Source organism: Balaenoptera musculus, chromosome 14, assembly GCF_009873245.2.
Source record: "Balaenoptera musculus isolate JJ_BM4_2016_0621 chromosome 14, mBalMus1.pri.v3, whole genome shotgun sequence".
NCBI lineage: Eukaryota > Metazoa > Chordata > Mammalia > Artiodactyla > Balaenopteridae > Balaenoptera > Balaenoptera musculus.
In genome coordinates, this window is record NC_045798.1 from 5,329,686 (window position 1) to 5,352,101 (window position 22,416).

At 45.1% G+C, this 22,416-nt stretch overlaps 1 protein-coding gene across 1 annotated transcript in view; it reads right to left on the reverse strand.

Moving 5' to 3' along the window:
- Window positions 1–22,416, reverse strand: part of TMEM132B (transmembrane protein 132B) — a 373,207-nt gene that overhangs the window by 153,686 nt on the left and 197,105 nt on the right. Inside the window, exon 3 of the mRNA XM_036823382.1 lies at window positions 21,274–21,420. Within this exon, the coding sequence (XP_036679277.1) occupies window positions 21,274–21,420 (147 nt within the window). The remainder of the gene's footprint in view (window positions 1–21,273; window positions 21,421–22,416) is intronic.

Consider the following 22,416-nt stretch of genomic DNA (forward strand, 5'->3'; position numbering starts at 1 on the left):
ATGAACAACATGAAATAATAGTTTTCTTTATTAAATGCTATAGACTCTGATATTTTCTATTCTGGGCTAATCTATTCAATTTCCCTTTTTTTTTTTAATACTTGTCACTACTCATTAACAGTCACAACCCTCAGTTTAAAACCACTGTCCCAGAGGACCTGGTGCAAACATTTAAGATTGCACATACAAGAATGGGCACTGTAATCTAGAAAGGCAAAAATTTAACATAGGAAATGTTGCACTGAGGAAAAGAGACAAGTTGCAGAATGATCCTGATAGCATGATGCCATTTACATAGTTTGAAAAATATGACATAGACACAGTTCTGTGGAACTGTACCTGTCTTTGTCCATGGGGCCTGCTCTAATGAAATACCACCCACTGGGTAGCTTATAAACAACAGAAATTTATTTCTCCCAGTTCTGGAGGCTGGAAGTCTAAGATCAAGGTGCCAGCAGATTCAGTACCTGGTGAGGACCACTTCCTGATCCTTAGATGGCAACTTTTTGCAGTGTCCTCACATGGTGAAACGGGGGAGGGACCTCTCTGGGGTCTCTATTATAAGGGCACAAATCCCATCATGGGGGCTCCATCCTTATGACCTCTAAGCATCTCCCAAAGGTCTCACTTTCTAATACCATCACCTTGAAGGTTAGGATTCTAGCATATAAATTGGGGGGGGGTGGGGACACAAGCATTTGAACCCTAGCAGTATCTACATAATAACATTATATAAACATTCATAACAGGGAGAAGCATGTAATTCAGGATAGGGGTTAACTCTAAGGAGGAAGGAAGGAGAATACAATAAGGATAGTTTGTTGTTCGTTTTGGGGTTTTGTTTGTTTGTTTCTTCTTTGTTTTGTTTTGTTTTGTTGGCTGCGCTGCACGGCCTGCTGGATCTTAGTTCCCCGACCAGGGATCACTGGGCAGTGAAAGTGTGGAGTCCTAACCACTGGACCGCCAGGGAATTCCCTTTGCTTTTGTTTTTTTAAGCTCTGCAGCAAATGTAGGAAAATATCAAAGTGTGACAAAGCTATGCAGCAGATAGATGGATATTTGTTACAATAGTCTCTATATTTTTAAATAGGCTTGAAATCGTTTTTTTAAAAATTTTTTAATTTATTTTTGGCTGCGTTGGGTCTTCGTTGTTGCATGCGGGCTTTCTCTAGTTGCGGCAAGTGGGGGCTGCTCTTCATTGCGGTGCGCAGGCATCTCATTGCGGTGGCTTCTCGTTGCGGAGCATGGGCTCTAGTCACACAGGCTTCAGTAGTTGTGGCACTAGGGCTCAGTAGTTGTGGCTCGCGGGCTTAGTTGCTCCCCGCCATGTGGGATCTTCCTGGACCAGGGCTCGAACCCATGTCCCCTGCATTGGCAGGTGGATTCTTAACCACTGCACCACCCGGGGAGTCCCTTGAAATCGTTCTTAAAGAAAGAAGAGTAAAGAAAAACAACTTGTCCACTTATAGAGCAGACAGCAGTCAGCTTCCTTGCTGTTTGGACCTGCGTGTGCAACGTGGTGGATCATGGGTGCCAGGGTATCTGCTTGTTTCCAGTTTGCTTTGCCTCTCAGTGGTGGGTGTTCTACCTTTGCCTCCATGCTCTTTCAAGAGTCACACAAGATTCTGGGATTGAATCTGGAGCCGTTGCTAATTCTCATAAAGCCTTGCTAGGATCCTTCCTACTAGAATAACCACCCACATGGAATTGTAAGCTCTGAAATGATTAGCTTTGCATTCTTAAAAAATATGTTTAATTCTTGGAAAGTCTCGCTATAGGGAGCAGAGCGGGAGCTGATTCTTACACAGGGGTTTAGTTTGAAAGACCACATGGATGGTAAAAACTACATGTCAGAAATAGCCTCTGAATATCTCTTAAAGTGGCCTTAAAGCACATTGTAGGTGTTGCTGAGAAAAGAATTTCTCTCTTTTTTGTTGTTGTTGTTTTGGTTTCAGTAAACTACACATAACCATTTTACAGCATACAATTCCATGGCATTAAGTAGATTACAATGTTGTGCAAATATCACCACAATCTCATCCTGGAAGTTTTTCATCACACTGCAAGCAAACTCCTTACCCATTAAGCAATCACTCCCCATACTCACTTCCCCCCAGCTCCTGGCAATCTGCTTTCTACCTCTGTGGGTTTGTCTATTCTGGACATTTCCTATAAATGGAATCATACAATATGTGACCTTTTGGATCTGACTTCTTTTGTTTAGCATCATGTTTTCAAGGTTCTTCTACATTGTAGCCTGTGTCAGTGTTTCATTTCCTTTTTATGGTTGAATAATAGTCTACTGTATAGATGGACCACATATTCTTTTTTTTTTAATTTTTATTGAAGTATAGTTGATTTACAATGTTGTGTTACTTTCTGCTGTACAGCACATTGAATCAGTTATACATACACATATATCCACTCTTTTTGAGACTCTTTTCCCATATAGGTGGACCACATTTTCTTAATTCATCCAGAGATGTGTTAGAAATCAGAACCCTTGTAAATTGCTGGTAGGAAAGTGGAGTGGAGCAGCTGCAGTTCCTCAGTCAGTTATACACAGAATTACCTTATGACCCAGCAATTCCTAGGCATCTACCCAAAATCATGAAAAACAGGTGTTCAAACAATACACGAGTGTTCACAGCAGCACTATTCACAATAAACAAAAGGTGGAAATGACCCAAATGTCCATCTTTTGTTTTCGGTAGCTGGCTTGTGTCAGGGTCATGTTACATGAAAATTTGAGATCTGCAAGCCCCAGGATGGCAGTCAGTGTGTGGAGATGCTCAGGGTATGAGAAACCGAGGGAAAGTGTATCCAGACCAAGGAAGGGTGGGCCACCCTCCTGTCTCATGCTCCCTCCAGGGCAGACTCTCCTAAGTAGATGGTGGGCAGGGCTATCTGCATTCAAGGTCTTATTTGGGTTTCCTTCCCTCATCGGTGCTTTCAGCCAAATATCTATTGGCTAAATGAGTATGTGGCATGAATCCCTGATCCCTGTGTCCACCAGAATTATCCACCCAAACACATCTGTGTTCTGCAGATGAGTTGTGCTTGAGGGTCAAAGGCCACCTGGAGCCCAGAGAGAACCCTCCCAGGTGGCAGAATGGACTTGCACCCCCTCCTGGGGAGATCACTCTGAGACTTGGAAAAGAAGATGGTCTGCCGCAATCCCACTACTGGGCATATACCCTGAGAAAGCTATAATTAAAAAAGAGTCATGTACCACAATGTTCATTGCAGCACTATTTACAATAGCCAGGACATGGAAGCAACCTAAGTGTCCATCAACAGATGAATGGATAAAGAAGATGTGGCACATATATACAATGGAATATTACTCAGCCATAAAAAGAAACGAAATTGAGTTATTTGCAGTGAGGTGGATGGGCCTAGAGTCTGTTATACAGAGTGAAGTAAGTCAGAAAGAGAAAAACAAATACCGTATGCTAACACATATATATGGAATCTAAAAAAAATATGGTTCTGAGGAACCTAGGAGCAGGAAAGAAATAAAGACGCAGATGTAGAGAATGGACTTGAAGACACAAGGAAGCAGGAAGGTTAGGCTGGGACGAAGTGAGAGAGTAGCACAGACATATATACACTACCAAATGTAAAATAGATAGCTAGTGGGAAGCAGCTGCATCGCACGGGGAGATCAGCTCGGTGCTTTGTGACGACCTAGAGGGGTGGGATAGGGAGGGTTGGGAGGGAGATGCAAGAGGGAGGGGATATGGGGATATATGTATACATATAGCTGATTCACTTTGTTATACAGCAGAAACTAACACAACATTGTAAAGCAATTATACTCCAATAAAGATGTTAAAAAAAAAAAAGATGGGCTGGAACCACTCCAGCCACTCAACTGTAAATAGTTCCGTTGTAGATCTATATTCCTGGGAGGGGGACAAAGGAAGAAGGGGGGGAAGTGTACCCCTCTGCCAGGGCTGCCATAACAAAGTGGCTTAAGCCACATAAATGTATTTTCCCACAGTTCCGGAGGCTGGAAATCCAAAATCAAAGTGTTGGCAGGGTTGGTTCCTTCTGTGGGCTTCAAAGGAGAATCTGTTCCTTGTCTCTCCCCTGGCTTCTGAGAGTTTGCTGGCAATCTTTGGTGTTCCTTGGCTTGTAGAAGCATCACCCCGATCTCTGCTTTCACCTTCACATGGTGTTCTCCTGCCTATGTGTCTGTGTCCAAATTTTCCCCTTTTGTAAGGACACCAGTCATACTGGATTAGGACCACCCTACTCCAGTATGACCTCATCTCCTTAGAACTTTTCTCCATCTTATAGTAAATACTTATTATTGTCTGTTTCCTCCCACTAGAATGTAAACTTCACAAGGGAGAGACATTGAGTGAATAAATGTTTCTGGGCAGTCCCGGACCCTGGTGCTGGCTGGCGTGTCCTTGTTGGGGACCAGGGTGGACATGTCTAAATCCCCTCCCTGGAGAAACTGGGAGACTGTCCTGGCCCCGGATGGGCAGGGCTGGGGGCTCCACTCCTTTCTGCACCCCAATCTTAGTGGCTACCAAACCCAACTCTCTGTTTCCTCTCTTGGAAATAAAATGCAAATATCTCCCCAGATAATCACAGAGATGTCACTCAAAAGAGCAAGAAAGCAGGGCCTCCCAACCAGGTGGCCTCAGGCAGGGGGTCTGCAATGCTACAGTGTCACTCTGGAAGGGACGACTTGAGCAGTCTCTGTCGGGAACCAGAGACAAGGGCCCCAATCTGTCCGTCTGCTTGCAGCGATGGGGTGAGGGATGGCTCAGGTGCACTGAGGGGGTTTCCAGAACACTTAGTGAAGCAAGAATCCAAGGCTGGCTCAACCACCCCAGGCCCTCCTCTCATGCACTCTGAGTTTCATACTGAAAAAAAAAAAGCAAAAATCCTTCAGCGTGACGGGGAGCTCTTGGCCCCCAGCCTCACTGTATCAGGCCAGTGTGTGAGCAGGGTGCAAACTACCTCAGGAATAAACAAGAAAGGGAACTTAGTGCAGGGCATTGGTTGCCCAGGTGACAGCAAATGTGAAAAGTAGGATGGGATGGTGAGAAAGCAGAGGTCAGAAGAGCAAGAAGCCAGGACCACCTCCAGGCCAGAGGAGCAATGGGGGGAGGTGGGCGGACAGGAGCCCAAGGACCCCTGGATGGAGACTGACCACAGCCACCCCTCCGGCAGGAGCTGGGCTGTGAGGAGGGTGCAGTCACCGCCGGGGCCAGCGACAGAAGGGATGTCTCCACCCTGCCTCCTTTTCCTCCCATCCTCTGCTCTCCTGCAGTGGTGCCCCCAGGCCACACCCAGACGGAAGCCCGCTGACCCAGCATCCGGGCACCTAAGCCCCGGAGACACACATCACAGATTCCAATTTTGCGGGCTTGCAAATACACAAGGGGGTACACAGAACAGCATTGCCCAAAGTCATCCACACCCTGATCCCCAGAACCTGTGATGCCTTAGGTTGCCTGTCAGATGTAGACACAACCTTCAGTAGACACTGGCTCAAGCTCAGCTGGACGCTTCCCAGAGCTCCAACCCACCAATCAGGCACCACCTGCTCTTCCCTCGGCCTAGAAAGCCCTTCCCCAGGTCATCTCGTGGCTGGCTCTTCCTCACTCCCATTTCAGAGGCAATGGCGCTTCCCACACAGACCTTCTCTGCCCCTCCTACCTACTGCAGCCCCGTCCCCATGCCCGTCACCCTCCGTCACATGACTCTAGTTCTGCTCTGTGGACACGCGTATCACTGTGTGCAATGGCTAAAGTGAAACTCTGATGGATGATGTAATGTCCGAATCTCCAGTGTACCCACCGACCATCAACACTGCAGCTGAGGTCCCTCTCTGTTAAGGGGTGGCAGAAGTCCAGGAGGTGAGGTGTTCCTAACTAGATCATCCTTCATTATTCACGCAGCCAGTCATTTCTTATTTAGCACCTACTATGTGCCAGGCATGGCGCTGGGCAACAGCGACTCTGTGTGGAAAGACACACAGATCCTTCAGTCCTGGAGCTCACAGACTAGGTGCAATTAGTGTGGGAACTGAAAATGGAGCAGCAAGGAAAATCCCAAGTACGTTTTGCAGACAGTCTACCACACGGGAAGGGGACCATGACTCCCACCCTTAAACATGGGCTGCGTTGCGACTTCCTTTCCAAAGAGGACGGTGCAGACAGCAGGGGATGGCGTAGCTTCACAGTGGGGAAACCTAGCAAACACTGGCTGCCACCAGGTCACCAAGGTCAACATCAACAGTGACAAAATAGTGTTGGTCGTGGGTACTCTCGGTATGATGTGATGAAAATGACACTTCACCTCTGTGGTCTGCCTCCCAAAAAACGTATAACCCCAGTCTAATTAGGAGGGGGGAAAAAATCAGGCAAATTCCAGTGGGGGGACATCCACAAAATACCTGACCAACACTCCCCCCCAAACCCATCGAGGTCACCAAGAACAAGGAATGTCTGAGAAACTGTCACAGCCTGAGGGGACATGATGACTAAATGTGATGTGGTGTGCTGGGTGGAATCCTGGGATAGAAGAAGGACATTAGGTGAAAACTTTAAAAAATCTGAATTAAGTATGGAGTTTCGTTAATAATAATGTATCTATATTGGCTCATCAATTATACCAAATGCAATTTACTAATGCAAGGTGTTAATGGGGGAAAATGGGTGTGGAGTGGTGGGGAACTTATATGGGAAATCTCAGCTCCATTTTTCTGTAAATTTAAAACTGATCTAAAAAATAAAGTCTAAAGTAAAAAAAAAAAAAAAAACCAACAAAAAGAAAAAGAAAAAATAAAGTCTACTGATTAAAAAAGTGGATCTCTGATGAGGATGAGTATAATTTTTGTGATTTTCTGTCTGAATTTAAAAAAAAAAAAATCCCCCAAAAAATTTTTAAAAAATCCCCCAAAAAAAATAAAAAATAAAAAAAATTAAAAAGTGGATCTTCTGATGAGACGGAGGAACGTCTTTGGGGGTGGAAGGCTGCACGTCCCTCCAGCAAACAGCATCAAGTGGCTTTAAATAGTTATGTCTGGATACAGGTGACAGAATACGGAGCCACGTTGCACCTGGACCCACAGAAAGCAACAGAGGACGCTGGCCATGGAGCTGGATGAAACCAAATCAAATGTCCTTTCAAAAAACATGGAGGTTTCTGCTCACACAGGAAAAAAAAAGGTAACCAGGTGTACTACCTTTTCTGTAGGTTTACAGGAATGGATGCTTGGTTGAGGCAGGTTGCATTAAATGAATACTTTCCAATCACAGAGTATTTTCTCCAGGAAACTGCGAGGGAAGTGTAGGGGTGGAGGGCTCGGGGGAAGCGCTCAAAGGTTCATTTGATTGCTTTTGTCAAAGACTTGCACCAGACCTGAGGAAGGTTTCCTAGTTCCAATGGTCAATTTGGTCAATGACATCTATAATGTCATCATAATAAACATGTCAAAATAAGTAAATAAATACATCACAATAATGACATGAAAATGATTTAATGGAGCGGCTGGGGTTTCTGACAAATACCAACCTAAAAGGCCAAACAAAGAGTCATTCCCAAGAGCATCAACTTTGCAGGTTACCCTCGATTAATTTCATGAACCGCCCATCAGAAATCTGTTGCAAAGGCTCCCATGGCAGGTCACCATTTGGGCAGACCTTTGCAAAGAAAGCCTCCCGTTTCCTCTGGCTCAGTTTCTGCCTTCATCAGGGAACTACAGAAGTTAAATCCCACAGTAGAAATAAAATCTGCACTCAGGAAGAAAGGGCATGTCTGAATCTCCATGATACTTGAGTGTCTGAGAGACACTCTGTTCTCTATTTCTATTTCACAAAGGACCCATAATGCATGAAACTGACAAAGCAATGATTAAGGCTGAGCTTCCTATAGCCTCAAACAATGTTGCTTAAATTGGGGATTTGGGGAGGCCACCAAAATCCTGCCCAAGTGTTGACCTTTGGCAGAGTTTCCCTTCAGCACCACTCTCTTCCCTTTTTCCCTGGTGCTGGGGAAGGAGTCTTGGGCTTAGAATGATCTGACATATGTTTGTTGAGTGCCTACTGTGTGCCAGGCACTGTTCTAGGATCTTGAAATCTGGGTTCAAATCCCAGATAAAGCAGTCCTAGCTATGGGACCAAGCTGTGGACCCTTAATATCTGAGCCTCACTCTCCGCATCTGTAAGTGGGGTTATTTGTGCTACCTTCTTCACGGGTATATTTTGATAATTCACAGGGATAATATACAGCATAGAACCTGGCACAAAGTAGGTGCTAAATAAGTGTTGCACTTAATAGGATCTGCTTCCAATACCCCCTGAAAACTCCTCCCATGTTGGCACCTTTCGAGACTATTCAAAACGGCCCCATCCAGGTCTACTCTCCACAGATGCTCCACATTCTGAGACAATCCAACCACTATCAAACTTGTGCATTAAAGAACATTCTGGAAAACGAATACAATACAAGCGTTTGTATTATTTAAAGAATGGCTTAATAGGGCACCTTCCCAGAATTGTTTAGGTTTAAATGTCCACTCATCCTTTAAGGACCAATTCAAATGTCACTTCCTCTGAGCTGACTTTTCCTCCATTGCATCCTCTTCTTTGTTCTGCTGCACTTGGGCTCTTGTCCTAAAACTCTGCAGAGCGCCACCTACTGGCTGAGTTTGCTGTCCCGGCATCTGTCTCTTGCACCAGAGTTCTGAGCATCTTGGGTGACAGAGAGAACCCTGCTTCTAAAAAGAGCATAAAAAGTCAAGCCAATTGTTTAGACTTGCTGAGACAGGCAACAGGGAACCACTCGGTGGTGATGAAAGCGGTATTTTAAGATTAGTCTAGCAGCTGGTAGCAGACTGGATTAGTGGGGAGAGACCACAGTCAGAGGCCATGTGGTGGCCACAAGGGATTTCTAGGAATGAGCCTGCCAGGAATACAGTCCTCAGCCAGCAAGGCCCTCCTGGTCAGCAGGAGGACTCAGAGGCATAAAGTAAGACACATTCTTGCAGCAACCACACCCAAACACCCAAATATAAAGGTTTCTGCTCCAAACTAGCCATACTGAGAATTAGGAAAACTTCTTCATCAAATAAATGTAGCCACTTTGAAACCTATGAACTTATTCCCTACATGGTATCACTACTCAAAATGTATATTTGATTAAGAGAATGAAAAGACAAGCCACAGACTGGGAGAAGATATTTGCAAAGCGCATAACTGATAAAGGATGGGTATCTAAGATCTACAAAGACCTCTTAACACACAGCAATAAGAAATAACAACCCAATTTTTAAAATGGGCCAAAGATCTGATCAGACACCTCACCAAAAAAGAGATACAGATGGAAAATAAGCCTATGAAAACATGCTCCACATCTTATGTTCTTAGGGAGTTGCAAATTAAAACAACAGTGAGAAACTACTGCACACCTATTAGAGTAGCTAAAACCCAAGACACTAACAACAAAATATCTGTGAGGATACGGGGCAGAGACAGGAGCTCTTATTCTTTGCTGGTGGGAATGCAAAATGGTGTAGTCACTTTCAGCGATAGTTTGGCAGTTTCATACAAAACTAAACATAGTCTTACCATAAGATCCAGCAATCACGTTCCTCGGTGTTTACCTAAAGGAGTTAAAAACTTAAGCCCACAAAAAATACACACACAGATGTTTATGGCAGCTTAATTCCCAACTGCCAAAATTTGGAGGCAATCAAGATGTCCTTTGGCAGGTGAATGGATAAATAAACGGTGGTTCATCCAGACAATGGAATATCATTCAGTGCTGAAAGGAAATGAGCTAGCAAGCCGTGAAAAGACGTGGAGGAACCTTAAATGCATGTTACTAAGTGAAAGAAGCCAATCTGAAAAGGCTACATTCTGTGATTCCAACTCTATGACATTCTGGAATACGCAAAACTATAAGGATAATAAAAAGATCAGGGGTTACCAGGGGTTTGGGGTGGAGGGAGGGAAGGATGATTAGGTGGAGCCCAGAGGATTTTTAGGGCAGTGAAAGTATTTGGTATGATGCCGGCATGGTGGATACTTGTCATTATGCATCATCCAAACCCAGAGAATGTTCAACAGAAAGAGTGATCCCTAATGTATACTGTGGACTTTAGTTAATAAGAATGCATCTTTATCATACTAAGTGAAGTAAGTCAGACAGAGAAAGACAAATGTCATATGATATCACTTCTATGTGGAGTCTAAAATATGACACAAATGAACTTATTGACAAAACAGAAGCAGACTCACAGACTTTGAAAACACACTTATGGTTCCCAAAGGGGAAAGGTGAGGGGGGGGAGGGATAAATTAGGAGTTTGGGATGAACATATACACACTACTATATATAAAATAGATAACCAACAAGGACCTACTGTATAGCACAGGGAATTCTACTCAATATTCTGTAATAACCTATATGAGAAAAGAATCTGAAAAAGAATGGATATCTGTGTATGTGTATCTGAACCACTTTGCTATACACCTGAAACTAACACAACATTGCAAATCAACTAGACTCCAGTATAAAATAAAAGTTAAGTTTAAAAAAGAAAGAATGCATCTTTAATATTGGCTCATCAATTGTAACAAATGTGCCACACTAATAATGCCAGCTGTTAATCATGGGGAAACTGTATGTCGGGGAGTAATATGGGAATTTCCTGTAATTTCCACTCAATTCTTCTGTAAACCTGAAACTGCTCAAAAAAAATCTTAATATTTTTTAACTGTATACTTGGGTACCCTTTGTATCAGTCAGGATAGACTATTCACGTTGTGGTAACAAGTGAATTCAAACCTCAATGGCTTAACAGGCACATGACAAGATGCTCAACATCGTTAGGTATCAGAGAAATGCAAATCAAAACCATAATGAGGTATCACCTCACCCTGTTCAGAACGTCTACCATCAAAAAGCCTGCAAATAATAAATGCTGGAGAGGGTGTGGAGAAGAGGGAACCCTCGTGCACTGTTGGTGGGAATGTAAATTGGTGCAGCCACTATGGAAAACAGTATGGAGGTTCCTTAAATAACTAAAAATAGAGCTACCATGTGATCCAGCAATCCTACTTCTGGGCTATCAGGAAAAGACAAAAACTCTATTTCAAGAAGATACATGCACCCAATGGTCATAGCAGCACTATTTACAATAGCCAAGACATAGAAAGTACCCATCAACAGACAACTGGTTTAAGAAGACGTGGTGTGTATATAAAAAATGGAATATTACTCAGCCATAAAAAAGAATGAAATATTGCCATTTACAGCAACATGGATAGGCCTAGAGAATATTATACTTAGTGAAGTAAGTCAGATAGAGAAAGACAAATACTATATGATATCACTTATATGTAGAATCAAAAAAGAATACACATTGAAAACGAGCAGGGCCCTGAGGGGCCCTCCCATGTACAAAGGCCCTTCCATGTGCCCTGTCTCTTGTTTGTAGAAAAGCTGTAGTCTCCCAGGCCTCCCCTGAGTCACTAAAAAGCAGGCTCAGGCAGTTAATGGTTAGGGCAATAGCATCACAGAATCTTTAGTTCCTCCCTGAAGGACTTAGATAACAGTGTCTGACGCACATTCCTGAGTTGTTCTGCAGATGCTAAAACAGCCACCAGAGGGAAAAAGCTAATGGCATGATAACCATGACACAAGCTGCTCCATTTAGAGCAGTACTGAATCCACGGCTTGCACGATTCCAGGAACTGGCCTCAAGAAAATGGGAACAAACCAACACTGGAGTTGAAGATTAAGTGTGCTTAAAACAATCAAGATGACACTGACCAGACCACCAGACCACCAGCTTCAAGATGACTGCCAGCTGACGGTGCTGCTCTGCACGTGGCCCCCACCTGCGCACCCTGGAAGCTTTCCTTTAAAAGCTCTTGCCCCCTGATCGGCGATGGGGAGATCGCCTGGGGGATGCTAGTCTGCCATCGTCCCGGGGTCACCAGCTTCCTGAATAAAGCATTTTTCTTTTTCCACCACCCCTTGCCTCTCAAACATTGAATTTTTGAGAGACAATGGGCAGCCGAACCTGAGTTCGGTTCCGGCTCAGGCTGGTAACGAAATGACTCTAGATACGAAACAGAAACAGACTCAGAGACACAAAACAAACTTGTGGTGACCAAAGGGGAAGGGGGGAGGGATAAATTAGGAGTTTGGGATTAACAGATGCAAACTACTGTACATAAAATAGATAAGCAACAAGGATTTACCGTACAGCAGAGGGAATTATATTCAGTATCTTGTAATAACCTATAAAGGAAAATAATCTGAATACACACACACACACACACACAAATCACTTTGCTGTACACCTGACACTAAAACGATCTTGTAATTCAACTATACTTCAATTAAAAAAAAAAACCCTCAATGGCTTAAGATGACCAAGGTTTAATTCCCACTCATACTACCTGCCTCTGCCAGGCCAGCAGTGGGTACTGCTCTGGGCAGTCACAGGACAAAGACTCTCGCTTTAACCGAACTTGAGACCGGCTCCTCTGAGCCCTCCCTCCCCTTGACGGTGGCCGTGTCCTTGCCACACCGGCGTAGCCCAATTACAGCAAGAGTCCTGCTAAGTCAGTTTAGAGACATCCCACCCCCCCCCATGGCCGGTCGCCCCCACACCCGATCAGATTCCTCACGCCCACGCTTGGTGTCTGATCAGTCCGGCCTGCCCTCAGCAAGAATCTGGTTTGGTCAGTCTAGCAAGAATCCCCTTACCCTCACTGTCTCCTTTTGGCAATCTACCATCTACCGACGCCACGCCCACTCTGTTCCTTGGCTGTAAACCTCCAGCTGTCTTTACTGTATTGGGAATGGAGCCCAATTCTACCCTGGGGTCTCTCTTCCCTCATTGCAATGGTTTCTGAATAAAATCTCTCTCCACCGCTTTAACCAGTGTCTGGCTCCGGTTCTCTCGGACACCACTCAGAGGCTGGGCTGATGGGTGGCCTTTTTTTAATATTTATTTATGTATTTATTTGGCTATGCCGGGTCTTAGTTGCTGCATATGGGATCTTTTTTTAGTTGCAGCATGCGGGATCTAGTTCCCTGACCAGGGATCGAACCCAGGCCCCCTGCACTGGGAGCGCGGCGTCTTACCCACTGGACCAGCAGGGAAGTGCCTCACGGGTGGGTTTTGACAGAGCCTTTCACGCATCCTGCCCGCCCCTACACCATCCCTCCTCCGGGTGGGAGCCCTTGACTGGAAAGAAAATGATGACTGGATGGGACAACACAAAAGCCTACAACATCGCTAAAGTCAGAATACAAAAATAACAAAAGAAACAAACAAAAAAAAAACACTAAAGACAACAGGTAGGGAAAAATATTTGCAGTCAAACATGACAAAAATTGTTAAACTTCACCAGAAATTATGTCAATGCAAGCAGACAGCCATACTTCAACTATCAAATTATCTTTTTAAGGCAATGCCCAAAGTTGGCAAAGGAACGGAGAACTGGGCACTCTTACACGGAGCTGGCAGTGTAAACTGGCAGGAAAATTTCACAAAAGCATCACAAACTTAAAACATAGTCATGTCTTTTGAACCTACCCATTCACTTGTAGCTTTCTCTCCCAAAGACTTACCTACAAGAATATGCAACAGACATTTTATGTTTAAAAAAAAGAATGTTTAAAAGGAGGAAAAAATAAAACAGCATACAAATGGCCAGAAGCAAAGTTTTAAAGAGGAAAAAACAAAACATGGTAAATGAATAAAACACACCTCTATAATATCAACAGAATACTATATACCACTTTTAAATATTACATTAAAAATTACAGGTTCATGGAAAGGCCCCATTTATTTGAAATTGTTAGAAAACAATGTTTATGTGTGCATATTTGTAGTTTTGGGAGGGAGGAATCCACCACTTTCCTCAGTTTTTCAAAAGGGTTGATAATTCTTTTTATGGTTAAATATCTAATGACATGAAAAGATGCTGCCATGTATTTATTCTACATTATTACAGAAAACGACAGCTTTCAAAGGTAAACAAATTCTAGTATTGCCAAAAATCATGTATTTATGTACATTCATATACATGTGAACGATAAGCATGTGCAGATATACTCATCAAAATAGTAACAATGGCTGCCTATGACTCATACATTGGTTCAGAGATGACTTTTATCTTCTCCATTTTACTCAGTTGTATTTTCTAAATTTTCTACAGCTAAACATCTATTACTTCTGAAGTAAGAAGCTTTCTACTACACTTAGGCTGAAACTAGCCAGCTGTATAAATGCACAAAGAGTTTCCCACTGGTTAGGAAAAGAGGAGAAATCTTTTTTAAATATTTTTTTTTCTTTTCTTCAGCTGGTCTGGTCCCTTTTGGGGGGAGGGGAGGACGCCTCTGTTTCCTATAGGTGAATTCTGTTGCCACTTTCTAGAGAGAATTACAAACCAGTCCAGGGCACGATGCATTTCTATACATCAAATCGTGATTTTTGAACTGTTGTGATAGCTGGTACTCAGAGGTCTCCAGGCGTGCAGTGGCAAATGCTATTGTAAATCCAAGAATTCCGTGCTCTAAGTCAATTATTTTCCAATCCTAAAATTGTTTAAAAAACAAAGTACCTTTACTTCTTTATGGTGCTTAAATTCATTAACATTTCATTTATTCCTGTATCCCTGGCTACACATTAAAATCACTAGCGTTGTTTTTTTTTTTTAATAACAATGCCTGTGACCCAATTAGGGGTTAAGGTCTAAGGAATGTGTGGTTTTTAGAGACTCCCAGGCTATTCTGATACACATCCAGGATTGAGATGCCTTGATTTATTCATTTGCCAAGTAGTCATTGAGTCCCCGTATTCGTTTCCTAGGGCTGCTTCAACAAATTACCAAAAATGTAATGGCCTAAAACAATAGAGATTTATTCTCTCACAGTTCTGGAAGCCAGGGCTCCAAAATCAAGGTGTCATCAGGGCCTCCAGGGGAGATCCATTCATTGCCTTGCCCAGCCTCTGGTGGCACCAGGCTTCCTTGGTTTGTGGCTGCATCCCTCCCGTCTGAGCCTCCATCTTTACGTGGCCTGCTCCTCTGTGTGTCTATCTTATACTGACATGTCGTTGGATTGAGGGCCTGCCCAGATAATCCAGAATGATCACCTCTTCTCAAGATTCTGAGTTACCTCTGTAAAGACCCTTTTTCCAAATAGGGTCACATTCACAAGTTCCAGGGATTCAGACGTGGACACATCCTTTGAGGGGCCACCCTTCAACTCACTACAGCGCCTATTTCCACATGCTAGATGGTCTGCTAGTGCTGTGCACGCTGCTTTTTACTGAGTTTTCGGTCCACTTGAGGCAAGAGAGCTGAAGGATGGGGTGGGGGGGAAGGAGGGTACACAGCAGGGGCATCTCCTCGTGCCTCGTGAAGAGCCCAGGGTCGTGGACAAGAGCGCAGACCCGAAAGGCAGAGTGCTTTGGCTACTTACTGGTTCTGAGACCTGGGGGAATCATTGAAACTGTGCCTCAGTTTACACATCTGTTGAATGGGAATGATAATAGTTATCTGCCTCCTAGGGCTCTAAGATTTCTGACTTTTAGAAGTGTGTTTTCCCGCAAAGACTTACAATGGTGTCAGGCACCGAATGATATGGTTTTTCAAGAAGTTTTTCAAATAGATAAGGAACACAATCCCACAAAACTGCCCTCAGAGACATACTATAACGTTCCACGTGTTCTATCTTTTACATCTCAATAAAACATTTTACAGAAGGAAAGTAACCACCCTGAACTGAGTCTGGTGGGAAAAATCTACTTATACTTCTTAGAAACAGAGGCAACTGTTACCATCACTGACCTGTCTTCCTCCTCCTCCTCCCCCTCCCTCTCCCCCTCCTTTTCTTCGTCTTCTCCTTCTCCTTCCCCTTCCCCTCCCCCTCCTCCTCCTCCTTCTCCTCCTCTTTCTCCTTCTTCTTCTCTAACTTGAATAAGACGCCTTAAGCACAATAAAAGATTTAGCCTGGTTCATGTTTCACGGATCCATAAAATGACACACGACATGGTGACTTTTCCTCTATTACCACTGTTTGTTCCTTAAGGTTCAACTGCTAAATTTCACAAAAAGCAATGAGTTAGTCAAGTTAGTTGAGAGGGTGATCCCTTCTTCTGCTCAACCCGTTATAATCACTTCTGGATTAGAGCAGGCGAAGAAAAACTCCTGAAACATTGAATCCAGATGTTCAAACATGGTAACACTTCACAGTAAACATTTAACTTTGATGTCGATTTCACCTTCAACTGGGCTACAGTCATGTGGGGTGTGTCTATTTCTTTCAAGAACTTTTCACAGAAAAATCTCAAAAATGGATTAACGAAAGTTTGTTTTTGCCGTGCTTTCCATTCTATACAACAAACGTAAATTTAGGGTTTGGCTCTTCTATCCTACGGAGCAGCGCAGATTCCCGTTTCCATGGTGCTCCCCGGAGCGTCTCTCTGCCTCTGTACCAACTTTCAGACGAGAATGAGCTCTGCATTGTGGTTTCTGACCACACAGAGTGGCACCTTATTTTCTCTGAGGTTTGGGTCCCAACGGCCAGACAGAAATCACTGAAGAAACCACCTCGTCTCAACCTAGCTGGCTGCACGTGGTTTCCACACCAAGAGTCCATCATCCGGCTTTCATTTCTCTTGGTTTCGCTTTATCTGTTCTGAACACTTTCAAATTTGCTTATTTTTCTAATCCCTTCTCGCTTCGTTGGGCAATGCGACTCATTATCTTGTGGTTTCCATCTTTTTTTTTTAAGATTTAATTTTATTTATGTTTGGCTGCGTAGGGTCTTCATTGCTGCGTGCGGGCTTTCTCTCTAGTTGCAGCAAGCGGGGGCTACTCTTCTTTGCGGTGCACGGGCTTCTCATTGCGGTGGCTTCTCTTGTTGCGGAGCACAGGCTCCAGAGCGCAGGCTCAGTAGTTGTGGCACATGGTCTCAGTAGTTGTGGCACACGGGCTTAGTTGCTCCGTGGCATGTAGGATCTTCCCGGACCAGGGCTCGAACCCGTGTCCCCTGCATTGGCGGGTGGATTCTTAACCACTGCACCACCAGGGAAGTCCCTTGTGGTTTCCATCTTTATTACTCACATTTCCTCACAATGAGTGTTCATTAAAATATTTTGAATTAAGACCTTTCTGCCTTCCTAACCGAGCCCATTGAGTCTTCCCATACTGACACATTTTTAATTCTTATCACAGAACTTCAGGCAGTTGGTACATTATATTCTATTAAAAACCCTATTCCGCCCAAGGTTGTCACAATTCAGAGATTACAGCTTTCGGCGGGATGTTTTGTTAGGGATATATTCATAGATTCACTTTGTTAGCCTGACAAACACGGTCCATGAGCTGGTATTTCACACCTCATTTGATCTCACAATTCAACAACAGAAAAAAAAAGTATAAAAAGAAGCAATTATTTATTTAGATTATGGAAGCGATTTTAGAGGGATATTAGATAAGCATAAATTGTCATGCCAGCAACAATCCCTGCCCTTCTAACAGCCCAGGGAAGGGCAAAAACGGAAAGTGAAGCAAGAGAAGAAGAGGACGCTGCAATGTCTCATACTTATGTAACTCTGGTTATGTAACTACTTTTTTTCTCTTGTAACTTTTTTAATCTCTTCTAAAGAGAATGCAAAATTGATTCTCTCAGAACCGACAGTGATAACCACAGCCTGTGTTTTCCCTTCAATTTAAAACATCACCACTCCATCAGCCAGTATTTCAACCAAGTCAGTTTCCCATGTGCAGACCACGGAGACGGCCGTTAGAGACCCACACAGTGATTTCTGAGGGTGTAAGTCCGGGCATCCCACTGGGGCTCCTCCAGCCCAACAAGAGGGTCAGCAGGACTGTCGTAACTTCCTGGCCACCTCTTGTTTCTGCCCTCCCATTTTCCCCCAAGAACCCTCTCCCGTACTCTAAGCCCAAGTCATTCAGGTGGGTCCACCCATCCCCTACTTTTACAGCTGGCTACAGAGATTGGTTCGGAGTGAGTACAAGGTCCATGTTACCCCAGGCAGATCCAGTGATGAGCAGCCCCAAGACTTGCGCTGGATGTGATGGGGCAGAACAGTGTTCTGACCAAGCCAGTAGGATTGATGCTGGGAAGCCCTGCTGGAGACGATGCCAACCCAGAGGAAAGACAAAGAGACAGGCTGCTAAGAATGCTGCATCCAGACACCCCTGGCACCTGTCCCCCCTGAATTTCTCCACGTGCACGAGGAGTCGAGGAGCCCTTTCTGCTTGGGCTTCGTTCGTGTGGTACCTAAGGGCATCAGTCAGACAAAGTCCACTGGATAAACACCCCAGCAATCAAGAGGAAGTCTTCCAGTGGAGTCAAAACAGAGATCAAGGGGGCTTCCCTGGTGGTGCAGCGGTTAAGAATCTGCCTGCCAATGCAGGGGACACGGGTTCGAGCCCTGGTCGGGGAAGATCCCACATGCCGCGGAGCAGCTGGGCCCGTGAGCCACAATTACTGAGCCTGCGCATCTGGAGCCTGTGCTCTGTGACAAGAGAGGCCGCGGCAGTGAGAGGCCCGCGCACCGCGATGAAGAGTGGCCCCCGCTTGCCGCAACTAGAGAAGGCCCTCGCACGGAAACGAAGACCCAACACAGCCATAAATAAAAAATAAATAAATAAATAAATAAATAAATAAACAGAGATCAAGGCACAACCCTGGACAGATCCCAGCTTTAAGAAGCGTGGCAAATACTGCTCGCTGACCACCCTTCTCCCTGACATCAAAGACTATCTCTCAGTACAAAGCCTGAAAATAATACCAGATATTCAATTTTCCAGACTACCCTGCTTCTTGAGCAAAGACATGGAACTACTGATGAGATCTTAGACTTCCAGGGAAAGTCTTCTTTCCAGCTGGAAAGGTCTTCTTTCCTGGCAAAAAGAGAAGCCCCCCTCCCTTCCAGTCGTTGTATACAACTAGATAAGTTTGTGATGCCTGGAACTGCTGCAGCCATCTTGCAGCCATGAGGAAACAAGCTGGAGGATGACAGCCAGTGAATTGGGCATGATAGAGTAGAAAGATGGAATGCACCTGGGTGACACAATTGTGCTGCTGGATTAACCAACCACAGAACCACCCACCTCCAAACTTCTTGTCACATGAGATGACAAAATCCTATGGTTGCAGCCACTTTTAGGTGAGAATTCTAGTACTTGCAACTGAGCAAATATAAAAAACCTAGACTCTTTCCAGGTATCGACAGCTCAGGATAGGGGAGTGTTCAGACAGTAGATTCAGGTTTCCAGGGAAACCATGGGTCACATGAGGCTGCAGAATAAAAGCTCTGTCAAGGGATGTAAAGGACGATGACCAGGATGTTGAGTGGGAGTGAGAGGAACCCAGATCACCTGGTCAATATTCCTAATCAGAGGCTTTTGATCACTCAACCTGAGTCACTCTTTCCCTTTGAAAGAGCTCTTCAAAATCAGGCAGAACAGAATTCTAGCTGAGGTTGGCTGAGGTCGCCCAAGCAGAGACAGCCCTCAGCCTAGAAATCCATTAGAAAAGGCAAGCTCCACACAACCTCTCCATTTCTCATGCTCCCACCCACCCACCAGCTCCCTCATTCATTCACCCAGTGCCCCTTTGGTGCCCAACATCGTGGACCTCAAAGGGCTTTAAAACAAGAAAAGAGGGACTTCCCTAGTGATCCAGTGGTTAAGACTCCCGCCCTTCCATTGCAGAGGGCGCAGGTTCACTCCCTGGTCGGGGAACTAAGATCCTGCATGCTGCGCCGTGTGGCAAAAAAAGAAAAAAGAAAACAAGAAACGAAAGAAAAGAGAACAGGTTGTGACGCTAGAAGATGATAAGTGAAAGATCTAAACAGGGCTCTATGGCAGCCTGAGGAGCGGGGGGTCTCATCCTGGCTGAAGTGGGAGCCACCGGTGGTTCTAAAGCCGGGGGAACTGCGTGGCCAGCACTGCTCAGTCAAAAGGGAAGAGAAGAGAGGCCAAGAGACTGTAGAAAAGACTGTGGCAACAGGGGTGAGAGCTCGTTCTGCCTGTTGGGAGCCCAGATGCAAGATTATTAGCAACAACCTCCTTCTGCTTCCCAGGCAAGCTCAGCCCCATAAAACCCTGCACTGCTGCTCTCGGAGCTGGAGAAGACCTGCCAGCAGTGCCAAGTTCCCCAACCTCACATCCCGAGCCCATATGCCAATACCCGGGTGTGATAGCTGCAAAACGACGACCTTTAAGCACTGAGAGACAATTACTTGACAGCTAGAGGCACCCTCAGTTCACTCGTAAAAAAGTACATTTCCCCCTTGCCTCTTAAATCATTTCTATTTCCCCCATTTCATTCTTCAGCTCTTTACTGCCAACAATAACAGGAACAATAATAAGATTTTAAAATAACGGTTCTCAAACCCTGCACTGTGAGAAATAGGCGTTCAGGTAATTTTTGAGATCGTCAACCTCATTAGGTCATTGATGTATAAAGAGCACAAAGGATAAAGCCCTCATCCTGCAGCACATCCGATAATACATTCAGAAGCTGTAGGACGGAGCTGAGCTGATGAACTCAAAGGAACACATCTCCCATTAAATGCAGAGGCACCTAGAAAAATGGTACAGGTGAACCGGTTTGCAGGGCAGAAAGAGAGACACAGAGGTAGAGAACAAACATATGGACACCAAGGGGGGAACGTGGAGGCGGGGGAGGGTGGTGGTGGGATGAACTGGGAGATTGGGATTGACATGTATACACGAATATGTATACAATGGATAACTAATAAAAACCTGCTGTATAAAAAAAAAATTAAATAAAAATTTTTTTAAAAAGGGCACAAGGGTTTCCCTGGTGGCGCAGTGGTTGAGAATCTGCCTGCCAATGCAGGGGACATGGGTTTGAGCCCTGGTCTGGGAAGATCCCACATGCCGTAGAACAGCTAGGCCCGTGAGCCACAATTACTGAGCCTGCGCATCTGGAGCCTGTGCTCCGCAACAAGAGAGGCCGCAATAATGAGAGGCCCACACACCACGATGAAGAGTGGCCCCCGCTTGCCACAACTAGAGAAAGCCCTCGCACAGAAACGAAGACCCAACACAGCCATAAATAAATAAATAAATAAAATTAAAAAAAAAAAAAGGGCACAAAAAAATTAAAATGCAGAGGCACCACTTTATTTATACAGTCATTATTTTCCTATCAGCGTTTGCAACCATCCCCAACTCACCACTGCCGAGGTACCTTGAGCATCTCGGCGCTTACCTGCTCTGTGTGTCCGGGTGATGACCCACGCAGGTGAGGGTAGCTGCTGTCTGAACACTGTCATTGTCAATTTCTTCCTGGACTGCCCACTGGTCTTCGCTGCTGACTCTCACTGCGGTTATTTTCACACCTGCTGCTGCCTTAATTCTGTGGGGTAGAAAAAAAAATATATGACCATTTTAGTTCAAAACAGGGAGCTAAAACAGATCTCCCCTTTCCTCTGGGACATGTAGGGAAGAGTGGCCATAATGCCTTTCCTTTGAAAACTAAGTGTCCTGTTATTTTTACAAGCGCCCCAAAGTAGGAGCCCCAGCGTTTCGCCACGTCTGTTAATTTTCTGTCTGATCGGTGTGTTGGGAACCAGATCGCTTTCTGTTTCAGGGGTCCTGTGGGCCGGAGACGAGACGGATGTGTCTGGCAGGTGTGGATGGAATCTGGGGCCGGTTCTTCCCCTGGGGATGGGGAAGGGCCCCCATGAGGTGGGAGGGTCTGAGAGGCTGCAGGGGCCGTGCCAGCCCAGGGGATGGTACCATCCAGGGAACCAAGGGGGAGGCAGGCAGCACTGATCACACTGTGAAGAGGAAACAGTGGGACCACGCGGTCCTCAGGGGAGCAAAAGAAATACAGCATCAGGCAGGCTAAAGTGGCCAAGTACTGCCTGGTACGATGTTTGCAGAACTCAATTCCCCAAGGAAGAATCCAAGGCCCCAGCTGCTTCATCCATTGGGCAAAGGCCAAAGAGAGTTCCCAGCCTGGACTGTCTGCCGTTTCTTCCCTGCTCCTAGAACGATCTTCATGTTGCTACTAACCAGAATACATCTCCTCTGTAACCACGGGGATTGCAAGGCAGCTTCCAAGTTCTCTGACAATGGCCTTGGGACTTGCCCAGATGCTGTGGACTTGTCTGGAGAACAGTCAGGAGGAAGACAGGGCCACGGAAAGCCAAGCTGCTTGCTGTGCCTTAACTAAATGTAAGTAATACGAAAAGGGTGTCATTGGACTTCCGGGTGCATGAACTAATGCTGCAGAGGGTCAGCACATGCTTGGCTGTGAAGGTACCAGAGCCCCCTCTGCTTCCCAGACGCCTGTGGACTAACGAGAAATGCCCAGTGAGGCTCTGGGCATCCTTTTCCACAGAGAAGG